At 35.6% G+C, this 14,716-nt stretch overlaps 1 protein-coding gene across 2 annotated transcripts in view; it reads right to left on the bottom strand.

The window, feature by feature from the left end:
* RPS6KA6 (ribosomal protein S6 kinase A6) overlaps positions 1 to 14,716 on the bottom strand; it is a 161,534-nt gene that overhangs the window by 68,573 nt on the left and 78,245 nt on the right. For both annotated transcript variants that reach the window (XM_060086685.1, XM_060086684.1), the window contains exons 5-6: positions 14,066 to 14,146; positions 3,403 to 3,482 (exon numbers count right to left, since the gene is read on the bottom strand). In XM_060086685.1, the coding sequence (XP_059942668.1) occupies positions 3,403 to 3,482; positions 14,066 to 14,146 (161 nt within the window). The remainder of the gene's footprint in view (positions 1 to 3,402; positions 3,483 to 14,065; positions 14,147 to 14,716) is intronic.

The raw sequence follows: 14,716 nt of genomic DNA, 5'->3' as shown, positions 1-14,716 counted from the left end.
TATATTAGAAAAGAAGAAAAAGTCTCAAATCAATAACTTCTGCTTCCATCTTAAAAACCAGAAAAGCTAGTGAAACACAAAATTAAGCAGAGAAAAATGAAGTAATAAAGATTGAAGTGGAAAACAATGAAACAGAAAACAGAAATACAATAGAGAGAATCAGTGAAACCAAAAGCTGGCTGATTCTCTAAGAAGAACAATAAAATTGATAAACCTCTAGCAAGGCTAAGTGAGATGAAAAAAGAAGACACAAAATACCAACATCAGGAATGATGATATCAACATTACTAACAATTCTACACCTATAAAAGTCATAAAGGGATATTATGAAAACTTTATGCCAATGAATTTGATAACTGATGAAATGGACAAATTCATTAAAAGACACAAGATACTAAAGCTCATTCAAAAAGAAAGATGAACTGAATAGCCCCAAGTATATTAAATTAATTGAATTTATAGTTAAACAATGTACCATGAAAAAAAAACACTTCAGGCCCATAGGGCTTCACTAGTGAATACTATCAATCATTTAATGACAATTTAACATTGAACTTTCCAGAAAACTGAAGAGGAGAAAATTCTACCCAACTCATTCTATGAAACCAGAATTGCTGACACCAAAATTAGATATAAACAATAAAGAAAACTACAGTCAAATATCTCTCATGAAAATAGATGCAAAAATTATTAACAAACTTTTAGTAAATAACGTCCAATAATATGCAAAAAGGATAATACATCATGACTACATGGGGTTCATCCACAGATGCAAGGCTGCTTCAACATTTGACAATCAATCAATGTAATTCACCATATTAAAAGATTAAAGAAGAAAAAAAACATGATCATCATCTCAATAACTGCAAAAAAAAGCATTTGACAAAATCTAACATATATTCCTGATAAAAACCCAACAAACTAGTAATAGAAGGGAACTTTCTCAACCTGATAAAGAACATGCAAAAATACCTATACTTAACTTTGTAATTTATGGTGAAAATATGCTTCCCCCCCTAAAATCAGAAATAAGGCAAGAATCTCTGCTCTTACCAATACTTTTCAACACTGATCTGGAGGATCAAGCCAGTGTAACAAAGACAAATAAATGATGTCCATAATGGAAAAGAAGAAGTAAAACTCCTTATGTGCAGATTACCAATAGAAAGTTCTATTTGCAGTCTACCAAAATGTTGCTAGATAAAATCAGTAAGTTTAATTATACTGTGGGATACAAAGTCCAATATACAAAAATAGTAATCATATTTCCATCCAAATTGAAAATAAAATTAAGAAAGTAATTCCAGTTACAGTGACATTTTTTAAAAAGAAAATACTTAGAGATAAATCTGACAAAAGACATGCAAGACCTGTACACTGAAAATGATAAGACATTGTTGAGACAAATTACAGAAGACTTAAATAAATGGAGAGATATACTATGTTCATGTATTGGAAGACTCAATACTGTGAAAATGTCAATTATCTGCAAATTGAACTACAGATTCAATACAATCCCAATCAAAATCCCAGCAGGCTTTTTTTTTGTAGAAAGTGAAAAGCTGATTTTTAAATTGATATGGAAATGCAAAGGACCTAGAAGAGGCAAAACAACTTTGAAAAAGAAGAGCGAAGCTCAAGGATTTGCACTACCTGACTTTAAGACATATTATAAAAGTACAGTAATCAAGAAAGTGTTGTATTGACATAAAGACAGACAAACAGATCAACGGAACAGAACAGTGTCTACAAATAGATCTTCACATATATGGTCAATTGATTTTCAACAAAAAATGCAAGGTAACTGAGTGGAGAAAGCACAGTATTCTCCAATGATGATGCTAAAACAATGAGATATCTATACATGAAAAAAAGGACTTCAACACATATTTATCACCATATATGAAAATGAACTCAAAATTGATTATAAACATAAATGTAAAACCAAAAACTACAAAACTTCTAGAAAACATAAGAGAAAATCTTTGTGGATTAGGCGAATATTCCTTATCAGGACACCAAACAACACAATTCATAAAAGGAAAAAAAATTATAAATCAGACTTCATCAAAATTAAGAACTTCTGCTTTTTGAAAGACCCTGTAAAGAGTACGAAAAGACAAGTCATAAACCAGAAGAAAATATTTTCAAACATACATGATAAAGGACTTACCATCCAAACTATATAAAGACTCAAAATTCAATAAGAAAACTACCCAATAAAAAACGGGCCAAAGATTTAAACAGACATTTCATCAAAAAAGATATATGTCAAATAAGCACATGAAGAGATGCCTAACATCATTAGTCATTAAGGTAATGCAATTCAAAACCACAATATGGTATCACTGCACACTTACCAGATGTTCAAAATTAAAACAAGACTGACCATACCAAATGTTGGTAAGGATATGGAGCAACTGAAACTCTCATATACTGCTGGTGGGAATGTAAAAATTATATAACAAATTATATAACAGTTTTCTTTGGAAAACAGTTTGACAGTGTCTTTAAAATGTCAAAATATAGACCTACTATATAACCCAGTCATTATATTCTTAGGTATTTAACCATGAAAAATGAACACATGTCCATACAATCACTTGTACATGAAAGTTTGTAGCAGCTTTATTTAGTAATATCCAAAAATTGCAAAAAACACACATATCCATCAACAAGTGAATGAATAAACAAATCATTGTATATCCATACAGTGGAATACCACTCAGCAATAAAAATGAACTACTGATATACACAACCACTTGGATGAATCTCAAAATAATTATGCTGAGTTTAAAAGCCAGACCAAAAAAAAAAAGAATACATACTATATGATTCCATTTATATAAAGTCCTAGAACATGCAAACCAAACAGTGACAGAAAGCAGATTCAGTAGGGGACGGGCAGGAAGGAAGCATTAAAAAAGGGCATAAGAAAACTGTTGGGGATGATGAATAAACTAATTATTTTGATTGTGTTGGTGGTTTCACAAGTTTATACAAATGTCAAAATTTATCAAAGCATGTACTTTAATATGTATGGTTTAGTGTACGTCAACTGTACCTCCATAAAGCTATTTTAAACATGAATAAATTAAACACTACTCCCAGAGGCATTTTGGTAGCTTGAGTAGCCAAAGTCCTAGGCTTGCCCCTAGCTACTTCATCCAGTTATTTATACTAATCTTGTGCCTAAGGGAAAAATGAGTAACACATTGAGATGATCTAAATGAGAGGCAGAAAGAAAATGCCATTAACTGGCACATTCACTAAATACTATGTAACAAAAAAAATAATTATTATTTAAAATTTCTGTAGGAAAAAAAGTAATTAGAAAAAGAAAAAAACAATTATTCTTAGTTTTGTTTTAATAAAATACAGCAAAAATTTACAAATACTCACCTCTTTGGATAATCTTGTGAAGACATCTCCTCCCCTGAGAAAATCCAGTATTAAATACAGCTTCCCTTCAGTCTGAAAGGCTAATTAGAAATTAGAAGGTAGTAATAATATTTTTAAGGCTTACAAAGCTTAGCATAGTTTTTAATTAATTTATATGTTTAGAATTTTATTACTGAACATTATAAAACAATTAAGCATTTACTCACATGGTCCATGATTGGATAACATCATCTCAAAATTAAAACTAGTGTTGAAAAAGCTATAAACCCCTTCCCAGAACATAATCAACCTTGGATGTAGCTTTACACAGAAACTTGTACCACCATCGTTTTCCTGATTTATGGAGCACCATGTTCTACTGCAATTGCCTGAACTCTACTTCTCCACCTACTGAAAATCTACTAATTCTGGCAAGCTCAACAAAAATGCCACCCCCTCTATTTAGCTTTCTTCTATTAAGGATTTCCCTCTTTTCACATTTCCCTAATAGCATCCTTAACCTCTTCCCCATCCGAATTACTTCTTACTACTTTTGAGATCACATTGCACTTTATTTATGTCTCTCTTATGGTACTTAATCCATTTTGATTTATACAATTAATTGGTCTTACATGTCTGTGTTCACATTAGATTATAAATTTCTTGAGATCAGAGATTATTTCACCTCTACAGCCCACTGAATTGAATAGAATGTTTTGAACACAACTGGTGTTTAGTGATTAATCTAATGAAATCCTAGAGATTCAAGGAAGGAGATCTTTAGGTGATACTACTACTCTCATTCCATTAGGGTAATGGGGAATAAAAGAATAATGGGTGGAAAATTCTAGAGGGATTTTTACAAAGAGATTTGGGTACATACTATAATGCATTATTTGTCAAAATTACCTAAGAATAAAGTCAATAGCTGCTATATTTTTAAATTTCAAAAATTGAGAGTGACATAGTAGATTGGATCAGTGATTTAATAATGTATATGCCTTTGAATTCTCCAGGGAAGCCAAATGCCACAATCTCATGCATACATTAAACTAGCAATGGAGCCATGATTAAAACTCAGAACTGCATGGATTGGAAGAATTAATATTGGTGACCCAAAGCAATCTACAGATTCAATGCAATCACTATCAAAATACCAATGGCATTTTTCACAGAAATAGCACAAATAATTGTAAAATTTGTATGGAAACACAAAAGACCCCAAATAGCCAAAACAATACTGGAAAAGAAGAACAAAGCTAGAGGCATCACATTCCCTGACTTTTAGACCATGCTGAAAGCTACAAAAATCAAAACAGTATGGCACTGACACAAAAAGAGCCATACAGATCAATGGAACAGAATAGAGAGCACAGAAATAAACCCACACACTTATGGTCAACTAATCTATGACAAAGGAGGCAAGAATATACAATGGAGAAAAAACAGTCTCTTCAAGAAGTGGTGCTGGGAAAACTGGACAGCTGCATGTAAAAGAATGAAATTGGAACATTCTCTAATACCACATACAAAAATAAACTCAAAATGAATTAAAGACCTAAACCATAAAACTCCTAGAAGAGAACACAGGCAGAATACACTTTGACATAAATCATAGCATGATTTTTTTCGATCTGTCTCCTCAGGCAAAGGAAACAAAAGCAAAAATAAGCAAATGGGACCTAATTAAAATTAAAAGCATGTGCACAGCAAGGGAAACATCAATGAAATGAACAAACCTACTGAATGGGAGAAAATATTTGCAAATGATATGACCAATAAGGAATTAATATCCAAAATATATAAATAGCTCATATATCTCATCATCAGAAAAACAAACAACCCAATTAAAAAGTGTGCAGAACACCTGAATAGACATTTTTCCAAAGAAGATATACAGATAGCTAACTGGCACAAGAAAAGATGCACAACATTGCTAATCATCAGAGTATCAAAACCCCATATCAAAACAATGATGACGTATCAACTCACACCTGTCAGAATGGCTATCATCAAAAAGTCTACAAATAACAAATGTTGGAGAAGATGTAGAGAAAAGGGAGCTCTCATACACTGTCAGAAGGAAAGTAAATTGGTGCAGCCACTGGGGAAAACAGTATGGAGGTTCATCAAAAAAATAAAAATATAACTATGATACGATCCAGCAATTCCACTCCTGGGTATATATCTGAAGAAAATGAATATATTACCACAAAAAATATATGGACCCCAATGTTCACAGCAGCATTTTTTACAATAGTCAAGACAGGGAAGCAACCTATGTGTCCATCAACAGGTGAATGGATAAAAAAGATGTGGTGGGAGGAATTGGGAAGATGGCGGAAGAGTAAGACTCAGAGATCACCTTCCTCCCCAAAGATACACCAGAAATACATCTACACGTGAAACAACTCCTACAGAACACCTACTGAATGATGGCAGAAGACCTCAGACCTCCCAAAAGGCAAGAAACACCCCACATACCTGTGTACAGCAAAAGAAAAAAGAATAAACAGAGACAAAAGAATAGGGACAGGACCTGAACTAGTATGAGGGAGCTGTGAAGGAGGAAAATTTTCCACACACTAGGAAGCCCCATCACATGTGGACACTGCGGGTGGTGGAGGGGGGAAGCTTCAGAGCCAGGGAGGAGAGCACAGCAACAAGGGAGCGGAGGGCAAAGCAGAGAGATTCCTGCACAGAGAATCAGTGCCGACCAGCACTCACCAGCCACGAGAGGTTTCTCTGCTCACCCGCCGGGGCAGGCGGGGCTGGGAGCTGAGGCTCAGGCTTCGGTCAGAGCGCAGGGAGATGACTTGGGTAGGCGGTGTGAACACAGCCTGCAGGTGGTTAGTGCACCACGGCTAGCTGGGAGGGAGTCAGGGGAAAAGTCTAGACCTGCCAAAGAGGAAAGAGACTTTTTCTTCCATCTGTGCTTCCTGGTGTGCAAGGAGAGGGCATTACAAGCTCTGCTTAAAGGAGCTCCAGATACGGGCATGAGCCGTGGCTAACAGTGCCGACCTCACAGATGGGCATTAGATGCTAAGGTTGCTGCTGCCACCACCTAGAAGTCTGTGTGTGAGAACAGGTCACTATCCACACCTTCCTTCCAGGGAGCCTGTACAGCCTGCCACTGCCAGGGTCCTAGGATCCAGGGACAAATTCCCCGGGAGAATGCACGGTGTGCCTCAGGCTGGTGCAACGTCCCACCAGCCTCTGCCACCGCAGGCTCGCCCTGCATCTGCACCCCTTCCTTCCCCGGCCTGAGTGAGCCAGAGTCCCCAAAGCAGCTGCTCCTTTAACCCTGTCCTGTCTGAGCGAAGAACAGACGCCCTCCAGCGACCTACATGCAGAGGCGGGGCCAAATCAAAAGCTGAGATGTGGGAGCTGTGTGAACACAGAAGAGAAATGGAAATCTTTCCCAGCCACCTCAGAAGCACTGGATTAAAGCTCCACAATCAACTTGCTGTACCCTGCAACTGTAGAATACATGAATAGATAACGAATCATCCCAAATTGAGGAGGTGGACTTTGACGGCAAGATTTATTATTTTTTCCAATTTTCCTTCTATTGTGAGTATGTAAGTGTATGCTTCTGTGTGAGATTTTGACTGTACAGCTTTCATCATTTGTCCTAGGGTTCTATCCATCCATTTTTCTTTTTGCTTTTTAAGTATTTTTCTTAATAATTATTTTTTATTTTAATAACTATTTTATTTTATCTTCCTTTATTTTATTTTATTTTACCCCTTTTCTTTCTTTCTTTCTTTCTATTTCTTTCTACTTTTTATCCCTTTTATTCTGAGCCGTGTGGATGAAAGGCTCTTGGTGCTGCAGCCAGGAGTCAGTGCTGTGCCTTGGATGTGGGAGAGCGAAATTCAGGACACTGGTCCGCAAGAGATCTCCTAGATCCACATAATATCAAGAAGCAAAAATCTCACAGAGATCTGCATCTCAACACCAGCACCCAGCTGCACTCAACAACCAGCAAGCTACAGTGCTGGACACACTATGCCAAACAACAAGCAAGAAAGGAACATAACACTGCACATTAGCAGAGAGCCTACCTAAAATCATAATAAGTCCACAGACACTCCAAAACACACCAACAGACGTGGACCTGCCAACCAGAAAGACAAGATACAGACTCATCCACCAGAGCACAGGCACTAGTCACCTCCACCAGGAAGCCTACACAACCCACTGAAACAACGTTAGCCACTGGGGACAGACACCAAAAACAACGGGAACTATGAAACTACAGCCTGCAAAATGGAGACCCCAAACACAGTAAGATAAGCAAAATGAGAAGACAGAAAAACATACAGCAGATGAAGTAGCAATATAAAAATGCATCAGACCTAACAAATGAAGAGGAAATAGGCTGTCTACCTGAAAAAAGAATTCAGAATAATGATAGTAAAGATGATCCAAGATCTTGGAAATAAAATAGAGAAAATGAAAGAAACATTTAACAAGGACCTAGAAGAATTAAAGAGGAAACAAGCAATGTGAACAACATAATAAATGAAATTCAAAATACTCTAGATGGGATCAATAGCAGAATAACTGAGGCAGAAGAATGGATAAGTGATGTGGAAGATAAAATAGTGGAAAAAACTACTGCAGAGCAGAATAAAGAAAAAAGAATGAAAAGAACTGAGGACAGTCTCAGAGACTTCCAGGACAACATTAAAAGCACCAACATTCGAATTATAGGGGTTCCAGAAGAAGAAGAGAAAAAGCAAGGGACTGAGAAACTATTTGAAAAGATTATAGTTGAAAATTCCCTAATATGGGAAAGGAAATATTTAGACAAGTCCAGGAGGAACAGAGAGTCCCATACAGGATAAATCCAAGGAGAAACACGCCAAGACATGTATTAAGCAAACTATCAAAAACTAACTACAAAGAAAACATATTAAAAGCACCAAGGGAAAAACCACAAATAACACACAGGGGAATCCCCATAAGGATAACAGATGATCTTTCAGCAGAAAATCTACAAGGCAGAAGGGAGTGTCAGGATATATTTAAAGTGATGAAGGAGAAAAACCTACAACCAAGATTACTCTACCCAGCAAGGATCTCATGCCGATTTGATGGAGAAATTAAAACCTTACAGACAAGCAAAAGCTGAGAGTGTTCAGCATCACCAAACCAGCTTTACAACAAATGCTAAAAGATATTCTCTAGGCAAGAAACACAAGAGAAGGAAAAGTACTACAATAACAAACAAAAAACAATTAAGAAAAAGGGAATAGGAACATATATATTGATAATTACCTTAAATGTAAATGGACTAAATGCTCCCACCAAAAGACACAGACTGGCTGTACGGATACAAAAACAAGACAAATATATGCTGTGTACAAGACACACACTTCACACCTAGCGACACATACAGACTAAAGGTGAGGGGATGGAAAAAGATATTCCATGCAAACGGAAACCAAAAGAAAGCTGGAGTAGTGATTCTCATATCAGACAAAATAGACTTTAAAATAGAGACTATTGCAAGAGACAAAGAAGGATACTACATAATGATCAAGGGATTGATGCAAGAAGAAAATATAACAAATGTGAATATTTATGCAACCAAAATAGGAGCACCTCAATACATAAGGCAAATACTAATGGCCACAAAAGGGGAAATCAACAGTAACACATTCATAGTAGGGGACTTTAACACCCCATTTTCAACAATGGACAGATCATCCAAGAGGAAAATAAATTAGGAAACACAAGCTTTAAATGATACATTAAACAAGATTGGCTTAATTGATATTTATAGGACATTCCATCCAAAAACAACAGAATACACATTTTTCTCAAGTGCTCATGGAATATTCTCCAGGATAGATCATATCTTGGGTCACAAATCAAGACTTGGTAAATTTAAGAAAATTGAAATTGTATCAAGTATATTTTCCATCCGCAACGCTATGAGACAAGATATCAATAACAGACAAAGATCTGTAAAAAATACAAACACATGGAGGCAAATCAATACACTATTTAATAACGAAGTGATCACTGAAGAGATCAAAGAGGAAATCAAAAAATACCTAGAAACAAATGACAATGGAGACACGATGACCCAAAATCTATGGGATGCGGAAATAGCACTCCTAAGATCGAAGATTATAGCAATACAATCTTACCATAAAAAACAGGAAACATCTCGAATAGACAACCTAACCTTGCATCTAAAGCAATTAGAGAAAGAACAACAACAACAACAACAAAAAAACCCCAAAGTTAGCAGAAGGAAATAAGCAATAAAGATCAGATCAGAAATAAATTAAAAAGAAATGAAGGAAATGATAGGAAAGATCAATAAAACTAAAATCTGCTTCTATGAGAAGATAAACAAAATTGAAAAACCATTAGCCAGACTCATCAATAAAAAAACGGAGGAGAATCAAATCAATAGAATTAGAAATGAAAAAGGAGAAGTAACAAATGACACTGCAGAAATAAAAAAAGATCATGAGAGATTACTACAAGCAACTCTGTGCCAATAAAATGGACAACCTGGAAGAAGTGGACAAATGCTTAGAAAAGCACAACCTGCCAAGACTGAATCAGGAAGTAATAGGAAATATGAACTGAGAAATCATAAGCACTGAAATTGAAACTGTGATTAAAAATCTTCCAACAAACAAAAGCCCAGGACCAGATGGCTTCACAGGTGAATTCTATAAAATATTTAGAGAAGAGCTAACACCTATCCTTCTCAAACTCTTCCAAAATATAGCAGAGGGAGGAACACTTCAAAACTCATTCTACGAGGCCACCATCACCCTGATACCAAAACCAGACAAGGATGTCACAAAGAAAGAAAACTACAAGCCAATATCACTGATAAACAGAGATGCAAAAATCCTCAACAAAATACTAGCAAACAGAATCCAACAGCACATTAAAAGGATCATACACCATGATCAAGTGGGGTTTATTCCAGGAATGCAAGGATTCTTGAATATACGCAAATCAATCAACGTGATACACCATATTAACAAATTGAAGGAGAAAAAAATGTATGATTATCTCAGTAGATGAAGAGAAAGCTTTTGACAAAATTCAACACCCATTTATGATAAAAACCCTGCAGAAATTAGGCATAGAGGGAACTTTCCTCCACATAATAAAGGCCATATATGACAAACCCACAACCAACATCGTCCTCAATGGTCAAAAACTGAAACCATTTCCACTAAGATCAGGAACAAGACGAGGTTGCCCACTCTCACCAGTCTTATTCAACTTAGTTTTGGAAGTTTTAGCCACAGCAATCAGAGGAGAAAAGGAAATAAAAGGAATCCAAATTGTAAAAGAAGAAGTAAAGCTGTCACTGTTTGCAGATGATGTGATACTATACATAGAGAATCCTAAAGATGCTTCCAGAAAACTGCTAGAGCTAATCAATGAATTTGGTAAAGTAGCAGGTTACAAAATTAATGCACACAAATCCCTTGCATTTCTATACACTAAGGATGTAAAATCTGAAAGTGAAATAAAAAATCCACTCCAATTTACCTTTGGAACAAAAAGAATAAAATATCTAGGAATAAACCTACCTAAGGAGACAAAATACCTGTATGCAGAAAAATACCTGTACACAGACACTGATGAAAGAAATTAAAGATGATACAAATAGATGGAGAGATATACCATGTTCTTGGATTGGAAGAATCAACATTGTGAAAATCACTCTAATACCAAAAGCAATCTACAGATTCAATGCAGTCCCTATCAAACTACCACTGGCATTTTTCACAGAACTAGAACAAAACATTTCACAATTTGTATGGAAACACAAAAGACCCCGTATATCCAAGCAATCTTGAGAACGAAAAATGGAGCTGGAGGAATCAGGCTCCCTGACTTCAGACTATACTACAAAGCTACAGTAATCAAGACAGTATGGTACTGGCACAAAAACCGAAAAATAGATCAACGGAACAGATAGAAAGCGTAGAGATAAACCCATACACATATGGTCACCTTATCTTTGATAATGGAAGCAGGAATGTACAGTGGAGAAAGGACAGCCTCTTCAATAAGTGGTGCTGGGAATACTGGACATATACATGTAAAAGTATGAGATTAGATCACTCCGAAACACCATACCAAAAAATAAGCTAAAAATGGATTAAATACTTAAATGTAATTCCATAAACTATCAAATTCTTAGAGGAAAACATAGGCAGAACACTTTATGAAATAAATCACAGCAGGATACTTTTTGACCCACCTCCTAGAGAAATGGAAGTAAAAACAAAAATAAAGAATTGTTATCTAATGAATCTTCAAAGCTTTTGCACAGCAAAGGAAACCATAAACAAGACCAGAAGACAACCCTCAGAATGGGAGAAAATATTTGCAATTGAAGCAACTGACAAAGGATTAATCTCCAAAATTTATAAGCAGCTCAATAACAAATAAAACAAACAACCCAATGCTAAAATGGGCAGAAGATCTAAATAGACATTTCTCCAAAGAATATATACAGATTGCCAACAAACACATGAAAGAATGCTCAATATCATTAATCATTAGAGAAATGCAAGTCAAAACTACCATGAGATATCATCTCACAGCGGTCAGAATGGCCATCATCAAAAAATCTAGAAACAATAAATGCTGGAGATGGTGTGGAGAAAAGGGAACATTGTTGCACTGCTGGTGGGAATGTGAATTGGTACAGCCACTAAGGAGGTTCCTTAAAAAACTACAAATAGAACTACCATATGTCCCAGCAATCCCACTACTGGGCATATGCCCTGAGAAAACCATAATTCAAAAAGAGTCATGTACCAAAATGTTCATTGCAGCTCTATTTAAAATAGCCAGGAAATGGAAACAACCTAAGTGTCCATCATCAGATGAATGGAGAAAGAAGATGTGGCACATATATACAATGGAATATTACTCTGCCATAAAAAGAAACAAAATTGAGTTATTTGTAGTGAGGTGGATGGACCTAGAGTCTGTCATACAGAGTGATGTAAGTCAGAAAGAGAAAGACAAATACTGTATGCTAACACATGTATATGGAATATAAGAAAAAAAATGTCATGAAGTACCTAAGGGTAAGATGGGAATAAAGACACAGACCTACTAGAGGATTGACTTGAGGATATGGGGAGGGCGAAGGGTAAGCTTTGACAAAGTGAGAGAGTGGCATAGACATATATACACTACCAAACATAAAGCAGATAGCTAGTGGGAAGCAGCCACATAGCACGTGGAGATCAGCTCTGTGCTTTGTGACCACCTGGATGGGTGGGATAGGGAGGTTGGGAGGGACGGAGACGCAGGAGGGAGGAGATATGGGAACATATGTATATGTATAACTGATTCACTTTGTTATAAAGCATAAACTAACACACCATTGTAAAGCAATTATACTCCAATTAAAAAAAGAGAAAAAAATAAAAAAGATGTGGTGTACACACACACACACACACACACACACACATACACACACACAGAAGGTTATTAATCAGACATAAAAAAGAATGATATATTGCCATTTCAACAACATGGAAGGATATAGAGAATATTATGCTTAATGAAAATCAAAGACAAATATTGTATGATACCACTTCTGTGTGGAACCTAAAAAATATAACACACTAGTGAATATAACAAAAAAGAAACAGACTCGTAGATATAGAGAACAAACTAGTCGTTACCAATGGGGAGATGGGGGGAAGGGGCCAGACAGGGGTAGGGGATTAAGAGGTACAAACTACTATGTATAAAATAAATAAGCTACAAAGATATATCGTACAGTACAAGGTTTATAGCCAATATTTTATAGTAAATATAAATGGGCTATAACCTTAAAATTGTGAATTATTATGTTGTACACCTGAAACTTATATAATACTGTAAGTCAACTATATCGCAATTAAAAAAAAAAAAAACCTCAGAACTGTCTGACTCCAAATTCATGTTCTTTCCATTGTACCTATTGCTTCTCACTGGTATTCTTCTCCTGCCAAACATAAGAAAAAATAACTCAAATAGACTAATATCCCATATGGTCCTCTTCAACAGAATGAGGAAGTAAGATTAATATGCTCATTATGAACATGTAAGAGGAGCCCTTGCAAACACAAAAATGTTTTGAAGAAATTATCACAGTAGTTTGCAGTCTAAAATCCCTGGAGGTATAGCCTAGTACAGATATACTACTAGACAAGTAATCAGAAGACACTATCTTGTTACCTCAGACAAGTTAACCAACAAATACAGGAAACACTGGGGCTTCCCTGGTGGTGCAGTGGTTGAGAGTACGCCTGCTGATTCATGGGACACGGGTTTGTGCCCTGGTCCAGGAAGATCCCACATGCCATGGAGCAGCTAGGCCCGTGAGTCATGGCCACTGAGCCTGTGCGTCCAGAGCCTGTGCTCCGCAACGGGAGAGGCCACAACAGTGAGAGGGCCGTGTACCACAAAACAAACAAACAAACACACAAAAAACAGGAAATACAACTAAAAGCTAGATATTAATTCATATTTCAGATAAATACATTTTACATAGTTCAGCGTATTAAATTATTCCATATTAATTTCCCGTTTGAAGTATTTATATCCTGTTATATTACTGTCTGAAAGGAAATCTTAGTTCTCTAATTCCATATTTTTTTTTAAAAACAAGATTACATACCATAGTGCAATTTGACAATAAATGGATGATTTACTTCCACCAGTATATCCCTCTCCATCTTTGTCCGAACTCTGTCTCGAACTAAAAATTATAGAAGGGTAGAATATATTGCTCTCGTATATAATTTCAGTAGAGATCCCATCAGTAATTCACCAAACAAAAACATGGAAATATAAAACATAAGTTTATAAGTGACCAAATTTGCAGTCTATATTCCTAGACAGTAATTACCATATTCTCAGAAAGCTAAAAAATTCAGTTTAGATCTAGAGATGGGTTAAGGAGACACAAAGTTATTTGGTAAATAAGAATTTATTATATATTAGTCTCCAAATTGTTCAAATGAGTTTATTGACTAAAACTGAGCACAGAGTTATTGTTATCACAGCCTGGAAGACAGTATATATAAGTGTATGCAGGTAGCTGTGCTTTCTCAATATGCAATACCAAAACAGATAGACAGAAAAAATAAGAATCTTGAAATAAAAGAATATAGTTTAATAAAATAAGTTCACTTTAAATAAAACATGTCACTCTTTATCCCATTACTTTTTTATCAGGGTACACTCACTAATTTAGGATATATGCCAATATCAAACCTAGAAATATCACTTACCACTAGAAATCTGTAACAATTACTAATGTTAAAAG

This window comes from Mesoplodon densirostris, chromosome X (assembly GCF_025265405.1).
Source record: "Mesoplodon densirostris isolate mMesDen1 chromosome X, mMesDen1 primary haplotype, whole genome shotgun sequence".
Classification (NCBI taxonomy): domain Eukaryota; kingdom Metazoa; phylum Chordata; class Mammalia; order Artiodactyla; family Ziphiidae; genus Mesoplodon; species Mesoplodon densirostris.
The sequence above is the reverse complement of the archived record's forward strand: the minus strand, read 5'-3'. Positions and strand labels throughout refer to the sequence as shown.